The sequence below is a fragment of the Microcaecilia unicolor genome, chromosome 3, assembly GCF_901765095.1.
Source record: "Microcaecilia unicolor chromosome 3, aMicUni1.1, whole genome shotgun sequence".
Taxonomy (NCBI): domain Eukaryota; kingdom Metazoa; phylum Chordata; class Amphibia; order Gymnophiona; family Siphonopidae; genus Microcaecilia; species Microcaecilia unicolor.
In genome coordinates, this window is record NC_044033.1 from 527450592 (window position 1) to 527475149 (window position 24558).

The 24558-nt window shown below is 46.1% G+C and overlaps 1 protein-coding gene across 1 annotated transcript in view; it reads left to right on the top strand.

Annotated features, from left to right (window-relative positions):
- Nucleotides 1–24558, top strand: part of LOC115465264 — a 166635-nt gene that overhangs the window by 67171 nt on the left and 74906 nt on the right. Inside the window, exons 17-21 of the mRNA XM_030195666.1 lie at nucleotides 733–844; nucleotides 5416–5465; nucleotides 18471–18650; nucleotides 22951–23068; nucleotides 23898–24060. Coding sequence (XP_030051526.1) covers nucleotides 733–844; nucleotides 5416–5465; nucleotides 18471–18650; nucleotides 22951–23068; nucleotides 23898–24060 — 623 coding nt within the window. The remainder of the gene's footprint in view (nucleotides 1–732; nucleotides 845–5415; nucleotides 5466–18470; nucleotides 18651–22950; nucleotides 23069–23897; nucleotides 24061–24558) is intronic.

Here is a 24558-nt window from a genome sequence, read left to right on the forward strand (position 1 = left end):
GGTCCAGTGGACTCCCAGACCCCTTATCTCCCCAAGCACATAGCCCTCCCCCACTGAAAATATCCTGGTGGTCCAGTGGAATCCTCGACAGGTCTGACGTGACCTCTCCCGAAGGCTAGCCCTAGTGATCTAGCGGTGTTATGGGGTCCCCCACCCAACCCAACCCCCTCTCTTCATACCTTAAATTTGGAGGAGGAGAGACTAGCACTCTCTCCCTCCTCTGTGGGTGCCACCTCAAAATGGCGGTGCCTCACCCTGCCCAGGGGCTTAACTACCATGACTGCTTAAGTGCTGAATATCGACTTAAGCAGCTATGTGTTAGCCGACTCAAAAATAACTGGGTATTCAATAAGAAATCCCGGACAGGGCCCAGCTTTGTTGGTGGCTGAGTATCGATCCCTTAATATTTAAAAGCATGATGTGTGTGTGGGGGGGGGGGGGGGGGAGAGGGCAGATCAGAACCCTGGAAAGTTAATTGAGTGGGGGGGGGGGGGGGCATAAGGCAGAAGCTTCTTCTAGGGTGCCCAGTACCCTTACAGCGACCCCGCTTTGCACCTAGATGTAATTTATTCTAATTCATTCTGAGCCAGGGGTTATTTTAAATGCATGAGCAGTACTGAATGTCAGGTTTCAGGATATGTGAAGCGAGAATTTGCAGCTCAGCCTTCAGGGCGGTATCCCTCATCCTTCATTGTACTCTAAGGTCTCCGTTACTTTTTTTTTTTTTTTCAGGCCTCCAGAAGCTTTCGTTTCAATTCAGCTAGAGAAAGTGGGACCCCGGGACATGATGCTGAACGCATTCATTCAGAGGACAGAAGCAGCAGGCAGCAAGATGGTCAAAGCTGTAAGTGTCTTGAGTGTTGGAAGCGGAAAAAGACCCTGCACTGTGGAATCAATATCCATATTTACCACATTCCTGTCTACTTTTCCCCTCACTTTTCCAGTACTGAAGATCTACAAGGGGGCTGAGGAGCCAGCTCTGTGGGTGCTTGAGCCCTGCCAGCATCGAGCAAACTCCTTGACTGTGTTCAGGGGGGAGGGGTACTTTCCACTGGGAAAGCTTCCAAGAGACACAGCCGGGTCCAGGGCAGGACCTCTGACCACCCCCTCCACCTGGGCCATTGCCCACATTTGGGGTCTCTGGCCCTGCACCCGTCCGCCCCCTTACCTTCCTGTGTCTGACTGCTCCTCCCTCAATCTCTTCGTTTCCCGCTCCTATGTGCCAGGACCCAGATGATTGCATTAACATGATAACCAGGGTCACCGGGGTTATTGCGTTAATACAATCATCCGAGTCTTGGCACACAGGAGCAGGAGAGAGACAGACCTGAAAACAGGCAGGCAGGAAGAAGGTTGTGGGCAGAGGGCCCCCTCTTGAAGGCCGGGCCCGGGGAATTTTGCACTCCCTGCCCCCCCCCCCCCCCCACCTCGGCGGCCCTGCTGTTGGGTATAGCACCCTCAATCATTTTGAAAAGTTGGCTCCTGTGCAAGGGACACACTTGGGGTGGGGCTTAGGTAGGGTTACCATATGTCCAGATTTACCTGGACATGTCCTCTTTTTGAGGACATGTCCGGGCAACCGGGCGGGATTTGCCATTCTGCCCATTTGTCCGGATTTCTGGGCAAACAGGCAGGCTGGTGGGCGGGCCATCCTATAGAAATCCGGACAAACGGGCAGATTGCTAGCCTCCCCTCCCCTTACTTACTACTGCCCTGGTGGTCTAGTGACCTCTTCCGCCTTCGGGGCAGGAAAGAGCCCCCTCTTTCCTGCCCGGAGCGCTGCCCTGCATGCATCCTTCGGTTTCCTGATCGCGGCGCCGATTCAAAATGGCCGCCGAGAGTTGAAGTGACCTTGTGAGACTTCAACTCTCGGCGGCCATTTTGAATCGGCACCGAGATCAGCAACAGGATGGATGCATGCAGGGCAGCGCTCCGGGCAGGAAAGAGGGGGCTCTTTCCTGCCCCGGAGGTCACTAGACCACCAGGGCAGTAGTAAGGTAAGGGGATGGGGGTGACGGGGAGGGGTTCGATGGGGTGTGTGACAGGGGGGAGGGGAAAATGTGACATTGGGCAGAGGGAGGGCGTGAAAGGGGGCGGGGTGTGAAATGGGGGCGGGGTGGGGCATGTGTCCTCCTTTTTGGGGGACAAAATATGGTAACCCTACGCTTAGGTAGGGCCCATATTTACACCCGTAACTTGAAGAATACTGTAAGGTATGCGCTAAAGTGACGCAGTGGGTGTGGCTAAATGATGGCACCTAAATGCCAGCTTATGGTCGTATTCTATCATGGAATCTGGGCACCAGGATGCTGTTAAGGAAATTAGTGGGCTGTATATTCCCACTAATTCTGTAAAACTCACCAAAGTTTGCATGCGTAATTTAATTGAATAACGAGTTAAGCAGAACTTGTGCATGTAAATTTAGGTGCAGGATCCATGCCTAAATTTTACACGTGAGTAAAAAAAAAAAAAAAAGGGTTCAGATGTGGGAGAGTGATGGGCGGAACGGAGGTGTTCCTAGTATTTACGGCGTTGTTATAGAATTAGGCGCATATGTTTGTACCGCGTTTCATTTTGTGCAAATGGCCACGCCCATAGTTAGGCACAACTCCTGGGCATAAGTGCTATTTCTAAAAACCACGCCTAATTTTAAGCGCGGCTTGTAGAATAGCACTTTTTTCTGCGCCAATTTTTTTAGGTGCGTTGGCCAGATTTCTATACATGACGCCTGAAAAATCCACACAGAAAACATTTCTGCCTAAGCGTATTCTATCAGCGGTGCCTAGATTTAGGCATGGTATATAGAATACACTTACTTGGTATCCTAGCACCTAGAACTACGCACCTCCATTTACACTAATGAAAATGCGGCGTAAATTTAGATGAAGAGGGCCATATTCTATAACAGTGCGTGTAAATTTTGGAACGCCCACGAAGACTGTTTCTTCATGTTCAAGTGTACAGCGCTGCATAGGTCTAGTAGCGCTATAGAAATGATAAGTAGTAGTAGAAACGCCCATTTCCCTGCCCACAACCACGCCCCTTTTTGCCTGCGCACATTTAAAGTTAGGCGCCATGCATTACAGAATACGCACAGGGATTTGCATGCATAAATCTAAATATTGTTAATTAGAGCTCATTATTGCTTAATTGCTATTAACGCTGATTGGTTTGTTAAGCCAATTAAGTTACACGCACTGTTATAGAATACGCCTGGATTTCGGTGCGGAACGCCAGGTACGCTATATAGAATCTGGAGGCATATGTAGAATGCAGCCCCTTGTACCTAAGTTGTGGCACTCTTTCTAGAACTGTTCCTGTAGCATATAAGTTTGTGGGTCATCTCCCTTATATAAAGAAACTCTTTACAACATCTCTGCATCTCATTTCTAATCCACCTCTGCAATTGACCTTCTAGGACAAGTCAGTTTGGGCCCGATATTCAAAGGATTCCTGCTCCTAATTTTGAGAATTCTGTTCCTAAACTGGTCTCTTTGAAAATTTACTAGGGCCAAGTGCATCGAAAGTTCACTAAACTCCTAAATTTAGGAGAATTAGAGGGTGGCTACAGGGGTGGACAGATGGGGGGGGGAAACATAAGAACATAAGAGTAGCCATACTGGGTCAGACATATGGTCCATCTAGCCCAGTATCCTGTTTTCCAAACAGTGGTCAAGCCAGGTCACAAGTACCTGGCAGAAACCCAAATCGTGGCAACATTCCATGTAGAACCCTAAAGAATAGCAAGATTCTGGAATCCTAAAGCGTGACAAGATTCCATGCAGAATCTCCGAGTAGCAACATTCCATGTAGAACCCCAAAGGACAGCAAGATTCTAGAATCCTAAAGAGTAACAAGATTCCATGCAGAATCTCAAAGAGTAGAATCATTCCATGTAGAACCTCAAAGAATAGCAAGATTCTGGAATCATAACGAATAGCAAGATTCCATGCAGAATCTCAAAGAGTAGCAACATTCCATGTAGAACCCCAAAGGATAACAAGATTCTGGAATCCTAAGAACCCCAAAGAATAGCAAGATTCCGGAATCATAACGAATAGCAAGATTCCATGAAGAATCTCAAACAGTAGCAAGATTCTGGAACCCTAAAGAGTAGCAACATTCCATGCTACCAATCACAGGGCAAGCAGTTGCTTCCCATGCCTGTCTCAATAGCAGACTATGGACTTTTTCTCCAGGAGTTTGTCCAAACCTTTTTTTTAACCCAGGTACGCAAACTGCTGTTACCACATCCTCCGGCAAAGAGTTCCAGCGCTTAAATATTCGTTGAGTGAAAAAATATTTCCTAGGAGCTTAGTCGTGATTTTCAGCATTAAGCTCATAAATCTAGGCAAATTAACGGCAGGACTAAATTTACAAGTAGAAGGCAGTGAGCAGTTTTTATAGTCACCGCCAGCTTTATGCCTCAATATTCAAAGCCAGGGCATTTCCTGGCACTGGCAACGAACATCTGACTTTGTGGCCGGCTGTCTTTTGTGCGATTTACGTGCGAGATTCAGTACTTAACTACTTAAGCGACTCTGCTTTGTGCAGTCTGATTTGTCCAGTTGACTTAGGTGGTTAAGTGCTGAAAATTGGCATTTAACCGCATAAGTGCCGACTCCAGCCCCAGAGCCCATAAAATACCTGGCTTTTAATTTAGCGGTCGGCGCTGATATTCAGCGACTCTAACTGGTTAGTGCCACTGAACATCAGCGGAGATCTCTGCACAAGTGATTTGAATGGGGCTCCTGGCCAGTGCCGTAGCGAGGGCTAATGACACCCGGGGCGGGTCGCCGCTGCGCACCCCCACCCAGGGTGCAGCATGGCGCGCACCCCCCCCTCTGCGGCGCAACCCCCCCCAGCGCAAACCCCTCCCCCCCCGGACCGTATTCTTACCTGCGGGAGGGCCGATCCACCCCGAGTGCACGTCACTCGGAGTTGCGTCAGCCGGTTCCCTGCTCTCTCTGCCCCGGAACAGGAAGTAACCTGTTCCGGAGCAGAGGGAGCAGGGAACCAGCGGGGCCGGCACCCCCCGAGCGCGTGCACCCGGGGCGGCCCACCCCTCCCGCCCCCTTCCTACGCCACTGCTCCTGGCCAGTGCCACTAATGATTTGAACTGATTTTTATCATGCAATGATGGAAGAAAAATCTTTTTCTATGGGGATTTGCCAAGGGATATGTGTGATTGTGGGTCATGTGACCCCTGACTTGTTTTACATTTGGATGAATAAAGACGTGGTTTGATGCGCATATATGCAAATACCAGGACAAATTTATTTTATACTTGGTCTAAAAGAGCCATTTTCACTCTGGAAAAGGTTCATGTGACCAGAGTATCTGGGTTTGAAGGGTTTTTTGTGTCACCAATCCACCCTACTCATGAAGACAATGTATCTTCTGGTGTTATCACAGGAAGAAGTTGAAAAAACCAAGAGGGAGCTCATTACCGAGTACTGTCACAGGTGAGTTATGTTTTGCATTTGGAAACAATCGCTAATTCGATTTCCAAACTCAGAAACCTTTTACATAGAGCAGTGCTTCTCAACCCAGCCTGTCTGGTTTTCAGGGTATCCAGAATGAATATGCATCAGATTGATTTGCATATACAGCCTCCATTGTGGGCAAATCTCTCTCATGCCTATCCATTGTGGATATGCTGAGAACTGGATTGAAACCTCTTGGTTAGGGTTTGGAAAGATATCTCTTAACTGCCTAAGCTGTAATCTTTGCAGTTCATCTCTGCACCTCTAGACAAGAGAAACTTATTATTTCTTGGAAGACCTTTCTTCATTCATTCGTACCTAACAGAGGTACAATAATAATTCACTGTCCTGCCCTTTAAAGACCACCTTTGGTGTCTCCCCATATTTTCAGTTTGTGCTGCATGCTTCCTATCTTTACTTTCCATGGTCCATAGTAATATTTGCTTCTACAGACACTGTTATGAATAACTAGAAATAAGAAACTGACGGGCCGATGATTAGTTTCCCGTTCTGATCCCAAACAGCACCATAAAATTACCACCAGAACAGTGCGGAGAATCAACGCCCTTATGATCAATGCTAATAACATGCAAATACAGGCGTGTTATTAGTGTTGATCATAGGGGGAAAGTGTGGGAGGATTGTGCCTGGACATGCGCTCAAGGCACAATCCTCTCGCAGAAGTTTGACAGGTCCGGGCAAGAGAAAAGCTGGACCTGTCAAACCTAAAAGCAGACCCCCACCCCCACCCCCAAAACCACAAGGGCCAGGAGATCTGGTGGACCCCAGACCCCTCACCAACCCAAACTCATAACCCCCCCCCCCACACTGGTGAATACATTGAATCCTGTTGGTCCAGTGGGATATTTGCCTGGCCTGGCCTGACCCTGCCTCCCCCCCCCCCCCCGAAAGCTAAGCATAGTTGTCTAACATTGTTCCTCCCCTCATACCTTCAAAAGAGTCCTACCTTCAAACATGAGGAGGGACTAGCACTCCCTCCCTCCTCCTGAAGGTACCACCTCAAAATGGCAGCACCTTGATGTGCCCGGTGCATCCTGGGATACATTGGGCAGGGCTTAACTACCATATAAGGAGTGCTAGTCCTTCCTCCTGTTTGAAGCTAGGACTCTTGAAGGTATGAGGAGTCTTAGGGAGGGGAGAGGAGGACATTTCTGTGGGTAAGTGGCATTATTTTATTCTGTGCTTGGTAACTTAAAGATTGTGTTTAAAAGAGGAATTGTTAGGATATTGATAAACACAGAATTAAAAAAAAACATACCCTTTTCCCCATAGTTTTAAAACTTGAATTTTCTGCCACAGCATTAACAGATAGTCTCTAGAAGGCACAGTAGGGCCTAGTTCAGTCTTAGAAAAAAATATAAAAGAGAGAGAAGCAGCATTGTTAACTAGGTTCCATAGTGTATAACTCTTTTCCCTATAGTTTTAAACTGAAACTTTCTCTAGAGGTAGAAACTTAACAGCCAAGAGTATAAAAAGGATAGTAGCAAGGCTTGAACTGTCCTAAAAGAAAGTTAATTTCTGTTTTTATCTGCTGGAGAGGTAGCATTGCTACTGACCTGAATTAGGTGTTAATTAAGGTGTGAGGAAGTAGAATATTTGCAGAGAATACTAAGGGCAATCTGATTACTGGGCTAGCTTCAAAGGGTTTGTCTGAAGCAGTCTCCTTAGAATCCAAACTATATAGAGAGGAAAGGTCCCATTTAACTTTCTTTCTGAGAAGTTCTGAGAGACGATGACATTTCTCTGGTAAGTGACATTATTTTGCTTTGTGCTTGGGTAACTTAAAGATTGGGTTTAAAAGAAGCATTGTAGGATATTGATAAACACAATTAGAATTAAAAAAAAAAAAAGCAAGCTTTATTAGTTATCCTCTGTACGTTTTTCTCCATAGTATTAAAACTTGAATTTTCTGCCATAGCATTAACACACAGTCTCTCTAGAAGGCACAGTAGAGCCTAGGTCGGTTCTCATTCCATCCACCCACCCTTAGCTCAACTCTTCATTTATAGTTAGTTATTCTAATTAGGACAACAAGAGGAGAGTTTTCATTATAGTTTTAATTATTTAATTAGTTTCTGGGAAGCAAGCACTAAATGAATTACATATTACAACAACCTTAAGGCTCTTTATATTCATCTGATATCTCTAATACCTTAAGACATTTTTATTAAACAACTCTATAATACTAAGATGCAAACTGTAGTCCAACAGCAAGAGGGGTGCTATCCAGTCTTTTGCATTGAGTGTCACATGTATGATTATCTCCCAGTTGATGAGAGTTCATATGTGTGTACTCGATGCAAAGAGCTCCTAGCTATCAGAGAACGAGTCCATTCTCTTGAGGCTAGAGTAGCAGGCTTGGAGGTGCTGAGAGAGACAGAGAGGTACATAAAGGAGACCTACAGGCACGCTATAGAGAAGACCCATCTCCAATCTGGCAGACCCTGTGCTGCCTTGGAGGAGGGAGGTTTCCTAAAAGGAGAGCATCACCCTGGTGAAGTTGGAAGTAATCCTGTAGCCTGGACCAGCTCACCAGGGGATGCAATATCCTCTAGCACCGAGGATGTGTCTCCAGCAGGATCTGCCGAAGATGGTAGGGTTAGGATGCCTGTTGTAGTTGGTGATTCCATTATTAGGCATGTAGATAGCTGGGTGGCTGGTAGATGTGAGCATTGCCTGGCCACTTGACTGCCTGGTGCAAAGGTGGCGGACCTCGTGCATCACCTAGATAGGATTTTAGATAATGCTAGGGAGGTTCATTTGGGTACCAATGACATAGGAAAATGTGGGAGAGAGGTTCTGGAAACCAAATTTAGAATCTCAATGTGTGGATGAGGTGAAGATGCAGGGAGGAGGGGTTTAGATTTGTAAGGAACTGGGCAACATTCTGGGGAAGGAGGAGCCTATTCTGAAAGGATGGGCTCCTCCTTAACCAGGGTGGGACCAGGCTGCTGGCATCGGCATTTAAAAAGAAGATAGAGCAGCTTTTAAACTAGAACCTGGAGGAAGGCTGACAGTTGTTCAAAAATGCATGGTTCGGAATAAGATATCTTTCAAAGATATCACCAAAACAGGGAAGATAGGGTATCCTGATAGCGAGGTTGCAAAAGAGACCATAGTAGATTAGGTGTACTTAAATAAAAATCAGACAAAAGATTGCAAATTAACACTGTCAACTACTGAGCATGATGTAAATAGGAACAACAAACATAGTTTAAAATGTCTATATGAAAATGCCAGAAGCCTAAGAAATAAGATGGGAGAGTTAGAATATATTGCACTAAATGAAAAATTAGATATAATAGGCATTTCTGAGACCTGGTGGAAGGAGGATAACCAGTGGGACACTGTCATACTGGCTTACAAATTATATCGTAGTGATAGGGTGGATCAAATTGGTGGAAGGGTAGCATTGTATGTTAAGGAGGGCCTTGAATCAAATAGAATGAAAATTCTGCAGGAAGCAAAACACAACTTGGAATCCCTATGGATCGAAATTCCATGTGTAAAGAGTAAAAAGGATAGTGTTAGGAGTGTACAGGCCAGGATGAACAGACGCATGTGGACATTTTATCAGAAATTAGGGAGGCTAACAAACAGGGCAACATGATAAAAATGGGTGATTTCAATTACCCCGATATTGACTGGGTAAATGTAACATCAGGGCATGCTAGGGAGGTAAAATTCCTTGATGAAATGAAGGACTGCTTTATGGAGCAGCTGGAACAGGAGCCGACAAGAGAAGGAAAAATTCTAGACCTAGTCCTTAGTGGAGCATATGATCTGTTGCAGGAGGTAATGGTGCTGGGGTCACTTGATAACAGTGGTCATAATATGATCAGATTTGATATCGGCTTTGGAGTAAGTACACACACAGGAAATCCAATACGTTAGCATTTAACTTCCAAAAAGGAGACTATGATAAAATGAGAAGAATGGTGAAAAAAAACTTAGAGGAGCAGCAGCAAAGGTCAAAAATTTACCTCAGGCATGGATGCTGTTCAAAAGTGCCATCCTGGAAGCCCAGACCAAACGACAGGAAGACCAAACGACAGCCAACATGGTTAAAAAGTGAGATGAAGGAAGCTATAAGAGCTAAGAGAAAATCCTTCAGAAAATGGAAGAAGAAATCAACTGAAAATAATAAGAAACAGCATAAGGAATGTCAAATGCAAAGCGCTGATAAGAAAGGCAAAGAGGGACTTTGAAAAAAAGATGCGTTGAAGGCGAAAACACATAGTAAAATTTTTTTTAGGTATATTAAAAGGAAGAAGCCTGTAAAAGAATTGGTTGGGTGGCTAGATGACGGAAGGGTAAAAGGGTTAATAAGGGAAGATAATTTGAAACTTCTAGGGATCACAATAGATCGATACTTAACACTAGAGTCTCAAGTGACCAACACCACAAAGAAAATGTTCTTTTCAAAGTGGAGAGTTAAGCGAATAAAACCTTTCTTTCCCCGTGAAGTCTTCCGCAATTTGATACAATCCATGGTCTTGAGCCAGATGGATTACTGCAACGCTAAATATGCGGGATGCAAAGAACAACTGCTCAAGAAATTACAAATGGCCCAAAATACTACGGCAAGACTGATATTTGGAAAATCTAAATTTGAAATTGCAAAACCACTCAGAGAAATTCTGCATTGGCTCCCTATGAAAGAACAAATAGCCTTTAAAATATGTACATTAATCCACAGAATAATCTACGGTGAGGTACCGGAATACATGCTTGAATTGGTTGATTTACCACCTAGAAACAGAACCAGTTCATCACGATCTTATCTGAACTTACATTACCCAGACTGCAATGGCTTAAAGTATAAATCAATTTACACCTCAAACTTCACTTACATTGGCACTCAACTGTGGAACGCCTTACCCAAATTAACAAAAACTATCCAGAACTACCTAAACTTTAGGAAATCATTGAAAACAGTATTGTTCAAGAAGGCTTATTCCCCAGGTTCAACATAATCAGAATTATCCCTTACTATTATAAGATCCAATAGGCTCTAACTACATCTTATCTTTCATATTTACTACTGATTGTTATTCATATCCTACTTACTACTACTACTACTTAACATTTCTAGAGCGCTACTAGGGTTACACAGCGCTGTACAATTTAACAAAGAGAGACAGTCCCTGCTCAAAGAGCTTACAATCTAATAGACAAGTGAACGGTCGGTCCGATAGGGGTAGTCAAATTGGGGCAGTCTGGATTCACTGAACGGTAAGGGTTAGGTGCCCATCGCTGTTTAACTGTTATTTTTTAGTCTGCTAAATTTGAAAAATTATACTTCTTACATTGTAACTTACTACAATATTTTTGTAAGCCACTTTAAGCCTGCTATCAGTGGGAAAAGGTGGGATACAAATGTGATAACTAAATAAATAAAGCCATAGCGAAGAGATTAAATGAATTCTTTGTTTTGGTCTTTACCTTGGAAGATTTGGGAGAGATACTGGTGCCAGAAATGGTATTCAAAGCTGACAAGTCAGAGAAACTAAATAAAATTTCTATAAACCTGGAGGATGTAATGGCGCAATTGACAAATTGAAGAGTAACAAATCACCTGGACCGGATGGCATTCATCCCAGAGTGCTAATAGAATTGAAAAATGAATTTGCAGAACTATTGTAATATGTAATTTATCTTTAAAATCAAGCATGGTACCGGAAGATTGGAGGATGGACAATTAATGCAGATTTTTAAAAAAAGGTTCCAGAGGAGATCCTGGAAATTTTAGACCGGTGAGACTGACGTCGGTGCCGGACAAAATAGTAGACTACTAGCCATTGAGCCCGTGAAAACGGGCTACTTTTGGAATGGGGAGGTTTCCCAGCCCCCCCCAGAGTCGCCGCCGCCCCTCCACCCGGCCCGAGCAGCACTGTAAACTTACATCAGCACGCAGCAGCAGGCACATCAGCAAAGCTGCCGTCGGGGCGGGCTTCCTTCTCTGCCTGTGTCCCGCCCTCGTGTGACGTAACGTCGGCGAGGGCGGGACAAAGGCAGAGAAGGAAGCCCGATGGCAGCTTTGCTGATGTGCCTGCTGATGTAAGTTCACAGTGCTCGGGCCAGATGGAGGGGCGGCGGCGACTCCGGGGGGGGGGGAAGGGGGAGTGGTTCCAACGTCTGCAGCATGCCAGTAGAGACTTCCCTCTCTGTCCCGCCCCCATCATCACGTATTGAAGCGGGGGCGGGGCAGAGAGGGACGTCTCTACTGCGCATTTGCGAGTGAGTACGGTCACTCGCTGTTTAATATGTTTGATTATAAAGAAAAAATTACAGGTGACCCTCAGGGGGAGGAATGCTGGCTTCGGCCTAACCCCTGGTAAGCCTTTTCTTGGTTGAGAGGTGCCCAGCTCTCCCACCGGTTGCCTTCTCAGGTGCCGTGGAGGACTTGCAGCTCATCTGCATATCCTCGGAGCCTTCGCCGGAGTGACTCCCAGGTCTGTTCCGATCCACTCGGGGCCTCTGCTCAAGGTGCCGCGCGCCATTAGGCGCGCGAAAGCTTTCCTTCTAATAAGTTCTGGGAGAAGAGGATATTTCTCTGGTAAGTGAACAAATTTTGCTTGTGCTTTCGGAACTTGAAGATTGGGGTTTAAAGGAGGAACTGTAAGTTAGTGATAGGCTGATATCCTTAATACTTTAGCAAGTTTTAAATTACGGAAAAAACTCAAAAAACACTAAGATGGAGTCAGCAGTCCAGCAGCGAGAGGGGTGCTATCCAGTCTTTTGCATTGAGTGTCACATGTATGATTATCTCCCAATTGGTGAGGTGTCATATGTTTGTGCCCGATGCAAAGAGCTCCTATCTCTCAGAGAACGTGTCCGTTCTCTTGAGGCTAGAGTAGCAGACTTGATGGAGCTGAGGGAGACAGAGAGGTACATAGAGGAGACCTACAGGGATGTTGTAGAGAAGTCCCACCTCCAGTCAGGTAGCCCCCTGTGCTACCTTGGAGGAGGGAGGTCTCCTAGAAGGAGAGCATCACCCTGGTGAAGTAGGAAGTACTCCTGTAGCCAGGACCTGCCCACCAGGGGATGTATTATCCTTTCGCACCGAGGATATATCTCCAAATGTTGCCCGGGAGGGAAAGGTTAGGACAGCTGTTGTACTTGGTGATTCGATCATTAGGCATATAGATAGCTGGGTGGCTGGTGGACGTGAGGATCGCCTGGTGACTTGCCTGCCTGGTGCGAAGGTGGCGGACCTCACGCGTCACCTAGATAGGATTTTATATAGTGCTGGGGAGGAGACGGCTGTCTTGGTACATGTGGGTACTAATGACATAGGAAAATGTGGGAGAGAGGTTCTGGAAGCAAAATTTAGGCTCTTAGGTAGAAAGCTGAAATCCAGATCCTCCAGGGTAGCATTTTCTGAAATGCTACCTGTGCCACGTGCAGGGCCCAAGAGACAGGCAGAGCTCCAGAGTCTCAATGCGTGGATGAGACGATGGTGCAGGGAGGAGGGCTTTAGATTTGTTAGGAACTGGGCAACATTCTGGGGAAGGGGGAGCCTATTCCGAAAGGATGGGCTCCATCTTAACCAGAGTGGGACCAGGCTGCTGGCATCGGCGTTTAAGAAGGAGATAGAGCAGCTTTTAAACTAGAAATGGGGGGAAGGCCGACAGTCGCTCAAAAGAGCATGGTTCGGGATAAGGTATCTTTCAAAGATATCACCATAACAGGGAAGATAGAGTATCCTGATAGTGAGGTTGCAAAAGAGATTGTAGTAGATCGGGTATCTTTAAATAACAATAAAAATCAGACAAAAGATTGCCAATTAATACTGTCAAGTACTAAGCATGATGTACTTAGGAACAACAAACATAGTTTGAAATGTCTATATGCGAATGCCAGGAGCCTAAGAAATAAGATGGGGGAGTTAGAATATATTGCACTAAATGAAAAAGTAGATATAATAGGCATCTCTGAGACCTGGTGGAAGGAGGATAACCAGTGGGACACTGTCATACCGGGGTACAAATTATATCGTAGTGATAGGGTGAATCGGATTGGTGGAGGGGTAGCATTGTATATTAACGAGAGCCTTGAATCAAATAGATTGAAAATTCTGCAGGAAACAAAACACTCCTTGGAATCACTGTGGATTGAAATTCCATGTGCAAAGGGGAAAAGGATAGTGATAGGAGTGTACTACCGTCCGCCTGGCCAGGACGAACAGACGGATGCGGAAATGTTAAAGGAAATCAGGGACGCAAACAAACTGGGCAACACAATAATAATGGGGATTTCAATTACCCGCATATAGACTGGGTTAATGTAACATCTGTACACGCAAGGGACATAAGATTTCTTGATGAAATCAAGGACAGCTTCATGGAACAGCTAGTTCAGGAGCCGACAAGAGAGGAAAAATACTAGACTTAGTCCTTAGTGGTGCTCATGATCTAGTGCAGGGGGTAACGATACGAGGGCCGCTTGATAACAGTGATCATAATATGATCGGTTTTGATATTGGCATTGAAGGAAGTGAAACTAGGAAATCAAGTACGCTAGCGTTTAACTATAGAAAAGGTAATTACGACAAAATGAGAAAAATGGTGAAAAAAAGACTGAAAGGAGCAGCTCGCAGAGTAAAAAACTTGCATCAGGCGTGGATGCTGTTTAAAAACACCATCCTGGAGGTTCAGGACAAATATATTCCACGTATTAGAAAAAGGGAAAAAAGACTAAACGTCAGCCGGCGTGGCTAAACAGTAAGATAAAGGAAATCATTAGAGCCAAAAAACAATCCTTCAGAAAGTGGAGAAGAGAACCAACTGAAAGTAACAGGATAGATCATAAGGAATGCCAAGCCAAATGCAAAGCGGAGATAAGGAGGGCAAAAAAAGGACTTTGAGAAGAAATTAGCGTTGGAAGCAAAAAATACATAGTAAAAATTTTTTTAGATACATTAAAAGCAGGAAACCGGCCAAAGAGTCGGTTGGGCCGCTGGACGAAAATGGTGTTAAAGGGGCGATCAAGGAGGACAAAGCCGTAGCGGAGAAATTAAATGAATTCTTTGCTTCGGTCTTCACCAAGGAGGATTTGGGGGGGACACCGGTGCCGGAAAGAATATTTGAAGCGGGGGGAGTCGGAGAAACTAAACAAATTCTCTGTAACCTTGGAGGATGTAATGGGTCAGTTCAGCAAGCTGAAGAGTAGTAAATCACCGGGACCTGATGGTATTCATCCCAGAGTATTAATAGAACTAAAAAATGAACTTGCGGAGCTACTGTTAGAAATATGCAATCTGTCCCTAAATCGAGTGTAGTACCGGAAGACTGGAGGTAGCCAATGTTACTCCGATTTTAAGAAGGGTTCCAGAGGAGATCCGGGAAATTATAGACCGGTGAGTCTGACGTCGGTGCCGGGCAAGATGGTGGAGGCTATTATTAAGAATAAAATTGCAGAGCATATACAAAAACATGGACTGATGAGACAAAGTCAGCACGGATTTAGTGAAGGGAAGTCTTGCCTCACCAATCTAATGCATTTTTTTGAGGGGGTAAGCAAACATGTGGACAATGGGGAGCCGGTTGATATTGTATATCTGGATTTTCAGAAGGCGTTTGACAAAGTGCCGCACGAAAGACTCCTGAAGAAATTGCAGAGTCATGGAATCGGAGGTAGGGTATTATTATGGATTAAGAACTGGTTGAAAGATAGGAAGCAGAGAGTAGGATTGCGTGGCCAGTATTCTCAGTGGAGGAGGGTAGTTAGTGGGGTCCCGCAGGGGTCTGTGCTGGGTCCGTTGCTTTTTAATGTATTTATAAATGACCTAGAGATGGGAATAACTAGTGAGGTAATTAAATTCGCCGATGACACAAAATTATTCAGGGGTCGTCAAGTTGCAGGAGGAATGTGAACGATTACAGGAGGACCTTACGAGACTGGGAGAATGGGCGTGCAAGTGGCAGATGAAGTTCAATGTTGACAAGTGCAAGTGATGCATGTGGGTAAGAGGAACCCGAATTATAGCTACGTCTTGCAAGGTTCCACGTTAGGAGTTACGGATCAAGAAAGGGATCTGGGTGTCGTCGTCGATGATACGCTGAAACCTTCTGCTCAGTGTGCTGCTGCGGCTAGGAAAGCGAATAGAATGTTGGGTGTTATTAGGAAGGGTATGGAGTCCAGGTGTGCGGATGTTATAATGCCGTTGTATCGCTCCATGGTGCAACCGCACCTGGAGTATTGTTGTTCAGTACTGGTCTCCGTATCTCAAAAAAGATATAGTAGAATTGGAAAAGGTACAGCGAAGGGCGACGAAAATGATAGTGGGGATGGGACGACTTTCCTATGAAGAGAGGCTGAGAAGGCTAGGGCTTTCAGCTTGGAGAAGAGACGGCTGAGGGGAGATATGATAGAAGTGTATAAAATAATGAGTGGAATGGATCGGGTGGATGTGAAGCGACTGTTCACGCTATCCAAAAATACTAGGACTAGAGGGCATGAGTTGAAGCTACAGTGTGGTAAATTTAAAACGAATCGGAGAAAATTTTTCTTCACCCAACGTGTAATTAGACTCTGGAATTCGTTGCCGGAGAACGTGGTACGGGCGGTTAGCTTGACGGAGTTTAAAAAGGGGTTAGATAGATTCCTAAAGGACAAGTCCATAGACCGCTATTAAATGGACTTGGAAAAATTCCGCATTTTTAGGTATAACTTGTCTGGAATGTTTTTACGTTTGGGGAGCGTGCCAGGTGCCCTTGACCTGGATTGGCCACTGTCGGTGACAGGATGCTGGGCTAGATGGACCTTTGGTCTTTCCCAGTATGGCACTACTTATGTACTTATGTACTTATTCAAAAGCATGGATTAATGAGACAAAGCCAACATGGATTTCGTAAAGGGAAATCTTGCCTCACCAATCTATTACATTTCTTTGAAGGGGTGAACAAACATGTGGATAAAGGGGAGCCGGTTAAAATTGTGAATCTGGATTTTCAAAAGGCATTTGAAAAAGTACCTCATGAAAGACTCCAGAGGAAATTGGAGAGTCCTGGGATAGGAGGTAGTGTTCTATTGTGGAGTAAAAGCTGATTAAAATATAGAAAACAGAGAGTAGGGTTAAATGGTCAGAATTCTCAATGGAGAAGGATAGCTAGTGGGGTTCCCCCGGGGTCTGTGCTGGGACCGCTGCTTTTTAACATATTTATAAAGGATCTAGAGATGGGAGTAACTAGTGAGGTAGTTAATTTTGCGGATGACACAAAGTTATTCAAAGTTGTTAAATCACAAGAGGATTTTGAAAAATTACAAGAGGACCTTACAAGACTGGTCATCCAAATGGCAGATGGTGTTTAATGTGAGCAAGTGCAAAGTGATGCATGTGGGAAAGATGATCCTGAACTATAGCTATGTCATGCAAGGTTCCACATTAGAAGTCACTGACCAGGAAAGGATCTAGGTGTCATCGTTGATGATACGTTGAAACCCACTGCTCAGCGGCTAAGAAGGCAAATAGAATGTTAGGTATTATTAGGAAGAATGGCGATAAAAATGATAAAGGGGGTTGGATGACTTCCCTATGAGGAAAGGCTAAAGCGGCTAGGGCTCTTCAGCTTAGAGAAGAGACGGCTGAGGGGAGATATGAAAGAGGTCTATAATATCGTACTTCATCAAAATCAGCACCATCTTCTGTGTGCTGAGGAATGGAAAGCAGAAGTCTGCAATCCATCACAAGCCCCAGCAACACACCCTGGACTACTTTACTCCAAAGTCTTCCTGGCAATGCTTGATCTTCAGTGCAATCAGTCCATTAATCTGGAAATTGTTGGATTATGACTGCTGTAGGTGGCCACCTTCCATGTGTTCTTTATACCTCATGTTTTTGGATGGCTTCTTTTCAGGTGTTTATACCTTTTGTTTTCTATGGTTGGCTATCTCCACTTGGCTGAAGAACAATGGTCTTTTCCTTAATCAGCCCTAATGCAAATCTATTTTCTTTCCCACCCACAATTGCCCAATGCCCTCAGCTCCAACTGTTGACCGCCACCCTCTTTCCTTCTGCGAGTCAGTCAGGATCATTGGGGTTGTTTTGACTGTAAACTTACATTCAAATCACAGATCAATTCCGTTGTCTTCCTTTTTTTGCTCTTCACTGTATTTGTTCTATCCGTTCTTTCGTGTCTTTTCAGTCTATTCGCACTCTTCTCCTCTCTTTGGTAATTTCTAAAATCAACTACTGCAATTCCTTCTATGCCGGTTTACCCTTGCACTCCTTGAAGTGTCTTCAACTTATCCAATCGACAGCAGTTAAAATTGTTCATCATGCACGCTGCTTCGACCATGTCACTGCACTCCTCTGACTAGTTACCTGTCTCTTTCCGTATCTGCTTCAAGCTCCTTATGCTAGTTTTCAAAGGACATCTCCCCTCTGCAAATGTCTACTTACATCAGCATCAGATTCCTTACTCCCCATCCTGCCTCCTGTGTTCTACATCTGATCATCTGTTGTGTGTTCCTTCACCTACCACTCTTCATCTTATGATCTCTCATCATGATTCTGCTTTCAGCTATGTAGGCCAAAGCTTTGGAACTCTCTTCCCCCCCCCCCCCCCCTTCGGTTCATCCACTCCCTTCCTTCATTTAAAGTCCTTCTTAAGACTCATATTTTTTCCCTGGCTTTTGAATCCTCCCCCTCTTAAGGCCTCTCTTGGCCTTCCCTCTTACACTGACTATCATCTTCTTCTGCCTTGTACTAGAAAAACTTTTCTGTAAACTGCTTAGTTGCCTATTTGGATCTATTTTGTGGCATATCAAGCCCAAATAAATGTATTCTTTATATCTTGTGTCTTCTGTGAGTGGCCACCTTCCGTATGGTCTTTATACCTTGTGTCGTCTTTGGATGGCCACCTTCCATGTGCTCTTTATATGTTGTGTTTTCTGTGCGTAGTTGCTTTCAGATCCTGTTTATATCTTGTATCTTCTATTTGCTATTCTTATCTTTAGGGTTAACAGTCGTGCGTCCCAGTATTCTTTGCGAGGGCAGATCATTGCATGCTGTACCAGTCTAAGAGCATTGCTAGACGACTTTCCTACTATCAGGGATATGTACTTCATGCTTGGACAACCCAATGAGAGGAAAGGGGACAAAGACTCCTCCACTGAAGGGCTACAGGCAGACCCCAGGTCAGTGACACTAACTGGTTTTATAAAATAAGTTTTTCCTGTAATACATCTGACGTTTCTCTGGGCAAGAGATGATCTCCAGTTTTCAAGGGCCACAAACAGGTGTGGTTTATAAGCTTTTCACAATGATTATTCATGAGATGTATTTGCATGTGTTGGCTAAATTCAGAAAATCAGACCTGTGTGTGGCCCTGGAAGACCAGAGTTCACTATCCTGGCCTAAGTTAGGCCTTCTAACATCCTATCACACGAAGTACTGCACTATCTCTTCATGCTCATTGATTCTTCACTTTTCCTGAAATTATCTAGCAAACAACCCAAGTTTTCACTGATGACTTCAGTGGAGACAAAGTTGGGTGGGTGGGTGGGTGGGGGGGAGATCTTCATTTCTCCTTCTTTCAGTTCTCTATCATCTCCTCCCTGTCCTTTTGTTATCCTTCTCTCCCCCCCCCCCCCTCATTTCCAGCTATCATCCCTATCTCTTTCACCTCCACTGAATCCCTTTCTCGCCATATCCATGTCTGTCCCCCAATTCCTGGCTCTCCATTTCTGTAGCCTATTGTACCCAGTGGCGTAGCTACGTGGGGCCTGGGGGGGCCTGGGCCCCCGTAGATTCAGCCCTGGTCCCCTGCCGACGACCATCTTGAACCCCCCCTCCCGCCACCAACCCTCCCCCGCCATCGCCGTCCGCCCCGCCGCAGCATGAGGTACCTTGTTTGCTGGCGGGGGTCCCCAAACCCTGCCAGCCAAACATCTTCTTCAGCGCCGAAGTTAGTAGACTCCGGCTCCTTCGTTCAACGAAGTTCATGTGAAGATCAGCTGTTTTTGACGCCTTATGTCCTGCACCGTGCATGTAGCCCCTTGCAGGACGTAAGGCGTCAAAAACAGCTGATCTTCACACGAACTTCGTTGAACGAAGGTGCCAGAGTCTACTAACTCCGGCGCTGAAGAAGACTCTTCGGCTGGCGGGGTTTGGGGACCCCCGCCAGTAACAAGGTAACCTCATGCGGCAGCGGGGCGGACAGCGATGGCAGGGGAGGGTTGGTGGTGGGAGGGGGGTTCAAGAGGGTTGTACTCGGCAGGGGGGTCCAAATTGGCGGCAGTGGCAGGCGGGCGGGGGGAGGGGGGTCAGCGGCGGGGGAGGTGGCTAAACAGTGCCCCCCCCCCCCACCTCGGGCTTTGGCCCCCACCCTCCCGGTGAGGTCTGGCTACGCCCCTGATTGTACCTGCCTGGCTTCCTTTATTCCCATTTTCTACATCTCTCTGTATCGCCACCTATGTCTCTCTCCCCCTACCTACTGTACTAACTCTACATATTTCTTTGCTTCTCTGACCCTCCATAATGCGTCTGTCACACTGTCCTGCACCACCACCTCCCAGGTCTTGCCTACTCCTCCATACACCTTCAGAAGGACTGTGAAACTGGCATCATTATGGCAGCTGTTTCTCCTCCTCACCTCACAGCAAGCAATGAACAGAAAGCTGTGCTTCTGACTGGAGGAGGGAAGCTGCCATCACAGGGAAAAGAGGCAGTATAGAGGATTTATACTTCCCCGCAGTGCTGAACTCCTTGCCTTGGAGCTCAGCAGTGTAGCTTCAGCACTGAAGGTGATTGTTGAAGCCCACTTTTCACTTAACCAGACATACCTGCATGTTCCCCTTCCACGACCATTGTATCTGCCCCAAAAGCATCAACATTTCAAATGGATCTGGCTACTCCAAGGTTTCCCGTTGCCCCACTCTCTAAAGGTGCACCTCAGAGGAGGCAGGTGGATCACCAGCCCCCACTAAGCCCTCCTACACCCAAAAAAACATCCCTGGTGGCCCAATTGGAGTTTCTCCCTTATATAGCAGGAAAGCCCTGGACAGGATGCCGCTATTTTGAAGGCAGCATTGGAAGAGGAGAGATGCTACTCATGTTGGGGGGGGGTTGGAGGTCCGCCTGACCTCCAGCCCTCCCCACCCCCATGTGTTTGAGAGGTGGGGGGGAGAGAGATGGCCACTGGGCCACCAGGAAAAAACTAGGGTTAAGGGGCTTGCAAGCATGCAAATACATGCTGGACAGGGCTTCCCATTCCTCCCCAGTGCTCCGCAAACCCTAACGCCAGCTCTGAGCGCCAATGTTTGATGCACTGCCCATTGAGCATTGGGGAGGAATAGGTAATGCCCTGTTTAGCATGCATTTGCATGCTTATTGTGTAGCGTATTGTTACACACGCTCGCCAGTTCTGATCATCAGGCGGGAGCAAACACAGGCACTAGTATGGCGCCATTGGCCTCCCAGTGGCCGCGTTTGCTTCTGATCATCGGGGCCTCAGAACACGTATTCAGCAGCACTCTCCGATTAAGAGGCTACTGTTCAGATGGGTTATTTTACCACAATTCGTGCTATTTTAGCACTGGTCCCGTTTTATGCAGTGAGACCTAGTTACTAATAACTTGGGTTAACAATAAAATGACACGTCTTAACATTAGCCCACATTGATAACTTCCCCCCCCCCCCCCCTTAATTAAAGAAAAAAGAAATGTTTCCAGAAATGGAAATCACTGCTATATGTAATGAAAGTGAGCCAAGTACAGGACAATCAAGTCATTGTGACATCACTGATGAGTTTGGCTCATTGGTGGAATGAGGCATTATGACATCACAATCTCAGCTCTGGTTAAATCACTGCTATATGTAATAAGAGTGAGCCAAGCATAGGACAATCAAGCCTTTGTGGCATCACTGATGAGGTTGACTCTTATTGGTGGAATGAGGCATTATGACATCACAATATCAGCTCTGGTTACCACAGACTGAAACTCTTCACACTAAGGGGGAAGTTATCAACGTGGGCTACTGTTAAGATGGGTTATTTTACTACTAACTATTGCTATTTTAGCCAATGAGACCTAGTTACTAATAACTGGGATTAACAGTAAAATAACTGATAGCCCGCATTGCTAACTTCCCCCCTTAATAAAAGAAAAAAGAAATGTCTCTAGAACGTGAAATCACTGCTATCTCTACTATAATAAAAAGCACCTCCAACGTTCTGAAGCTGACTCCGTGGCTTCACTGAAGTGAAGGGTTCGTAAGGTTCGTCAGAGTCGTCAGTCTGTCACCATCTCTCTCGGCCCCGCCCTCGCGTCAAAACGTGATGACGTTGAGGGCGGCGGACCTATCAGGCGCGAGGGCAGGGCCGAGAGAGATGTTGACAGACTGACGAATCTGACGAACCTTACGAACCCTTCACTTCAGTGAAGCCATGGAGTCAGCTTCACAATGTTGCAGGTGCGTTTTGTTACACTACACAGCTCCCTAATTTTGCAGTTAAACATCGCAGAGTAGCTGGAGGGGGAGGGAGAGAGGGGGGGCAACGACCCTGGAACTGGGAGGGTGGTTAGGTGGGAGGGAGAGGGGCGGACCCTGGAACTTGGAGGGGGGGTGGACCCAGGAACTGGGAGGGAGGGGGGTGACCCTGAAACTGGGAGGGGGGGGGAGAGGGCTGACCCTGCAACTGGGAGGGAGGGAGGGGGGAAAACCCTGGAACTGGGGAGGGAGAGGGGGGCCCCTGCCACACACTCTCATTGTCTCACACACAGTCTCACTCTGTCTGTCACACACACTCACACATTCACTCTCTATCACACACTCACTCTCACACACACTCTGTAAAACACACACACTCCGAGGAAAACCTTGCTAGCGCCCATTTCATTTGTGTCAGAAACGGGCCTTTTTTCCTAGTATGTAATAAAAGTGAGCCAAGTAGAGGACACTCAAGGCATTGTGACATCACTGATGAGGTTGGCTCTTATTGGTGGAATGAGGTGTTATGACATCACAATATCAGCTCTGGTTACCAGAGACTGAAACTCTTCACACTAAGTGGGAAGTTATCAACGTGGGCTACTGTTAAGATGGGTTAATTTACCAGTAACTTGTTCTGTTTTACCATAGGTCCCATTTTATGCAATGAGTCCTAGTTACTAATAACCCCAGGTTAACGGTTAAATAACACGTCTTAACAGTAGCCAATATTAATTTCCCCCTTCAGTACTGCTGAATATCTGTGGTGGATCTGGCCAGCAGTTATGATAACTCCCGCCGAATATGGACTCCAGCGTTTTATACTGTCAGGAAATCCACATGAGAAGGATTAATGAACCTTTGATCTGCAAACATTAGAAGATGCCGAACAAATGGAGGATGCAGAAAATTCCTGGGGTGAAGTTATTATGTCACCTGGACAGTAACCTGTCTTTTGCTAGTGAACGTAAATTTAGTTGTTGTATTTCCTTCCCTGGCATATAGAACTTTCCAGAAGCGCCCTCGCAGTGTGTTATCTGCAGATGGACGATGCTTCCTGAATCTGTGGTTCGTGCCTCACCCTTCAGAGGTGCTGATCATGTTTAAGACACTGCCAGAAAAGGTCAGTTGCACATAACTCCCCCTCCCTTCCTTCTCTTAAGATATCAGCTGTTTTCTTCTCCAACAAAGTCCACAGAAATGGTAGAACCAAGACTCAGAACCACAGGACCACCAGCTCAGCAATATGTCTCAAATTCAGCATCTGGAACCTTGTTTGAACCTTGGTTTTCTCCCAGGTTGCTCACCAAAGGGTCCAGGTGGAGATTCCAGAACAGTCCCGGAAGGTTGGCAACCCTCCGATAGGCAGGTATATCACTGTGATATCTGTGTGGGGTTTCGAGGAAGATGTGGTCTTCATCTCACCACACTTTGTGCACCAGTTTGATGCTTTGATGTCATTGGATTCTGGTTCTAGTTCTGGAACTGCACAGCCCCCAGAGAACTGAGGAGAGCTGCAGCTGAGCTGGGTCAAGGAAGCGATGGCTCTCCAGCTCATGAGTTTGTAACTTTTCTGTCTACTCCTGCCCCCCCCCCCCCCCAATCCCTTCACCGGCCACTTTCCCTCCAGTGCTAATGAGCAGACACACCCTCCTCCCCTACTTCTGAAGTTTGGCTGATGCAATTATTTCAGGCCAGCACAGGCTTGGGGGGGGGGGGGGGGAGGGGGAAACATGGGCTTGAGCACTGCTACTCGCCTCCTCCTAATGTGGACCATATCAACACAGGAGGGGGATCTTCCATTGAAAGAGGGGCTGGGGAGATTGGAAAGCGGGAGTAGTGTGTGAAAGATAGAGTGATTCAAATAAGGTACATTTACGCATTGCATCTAAACAGTCAAAATTCATCATATTTATTTATGCACCCCGTTAACTATTTGTCTCCTGCTGCAGGCAATGTTCAGGGCTCTGTACCACACCCTGCAGATTCTGGCAGCTCTCCGTGACATCGTGGCCTTCCTCTTCAGCTTTGCTCAGCTAGGAAACGCCTCAAGCAATCTGGAATTCCTAAAAGCAAAGTCTCTGACGGCAGACTGGGGAGGCATAGAAGGCATAGGTAATGTATAAACAGAAGCGTTCCTGGACACTTAAAAATTCAGAGCATGTGTCTTATTGGCAGCCTGGCACGTCTAACCTGCTCCTCCTGCCATGCTGGAAACTGGGGTTGACTTAGACAACCGCATCATCTATCCCCAGAGGTATTGCTGTCAGTCCCGTTTTTTAATGCCAAACTTCCTATATAATAAAAGGCACCTCCAACATTCTGAAGCTGACTGCATGGCTGAGGCATTCCTGCTCTCTGTATCCATCTCCTGAAATGACATCACGTACTTCCGGGTTCGTCACAAGCAGAAGTGACCAACCACACGAGGTTTCTGGGCTTCAGAATGTTGGAGGTGCATTCTATTAAATAGGATTGGTCAGTTCCTTTCCTATATAATAAAAGGCACCTCCAACATTCTGAAGCTGACTGCATGGCTGAGGCATTCCTGCTCTCTGTATCCATCTCCTGAATTGACATCACGTACTTCCGGGTTCGTCACAAGCAGAAGTG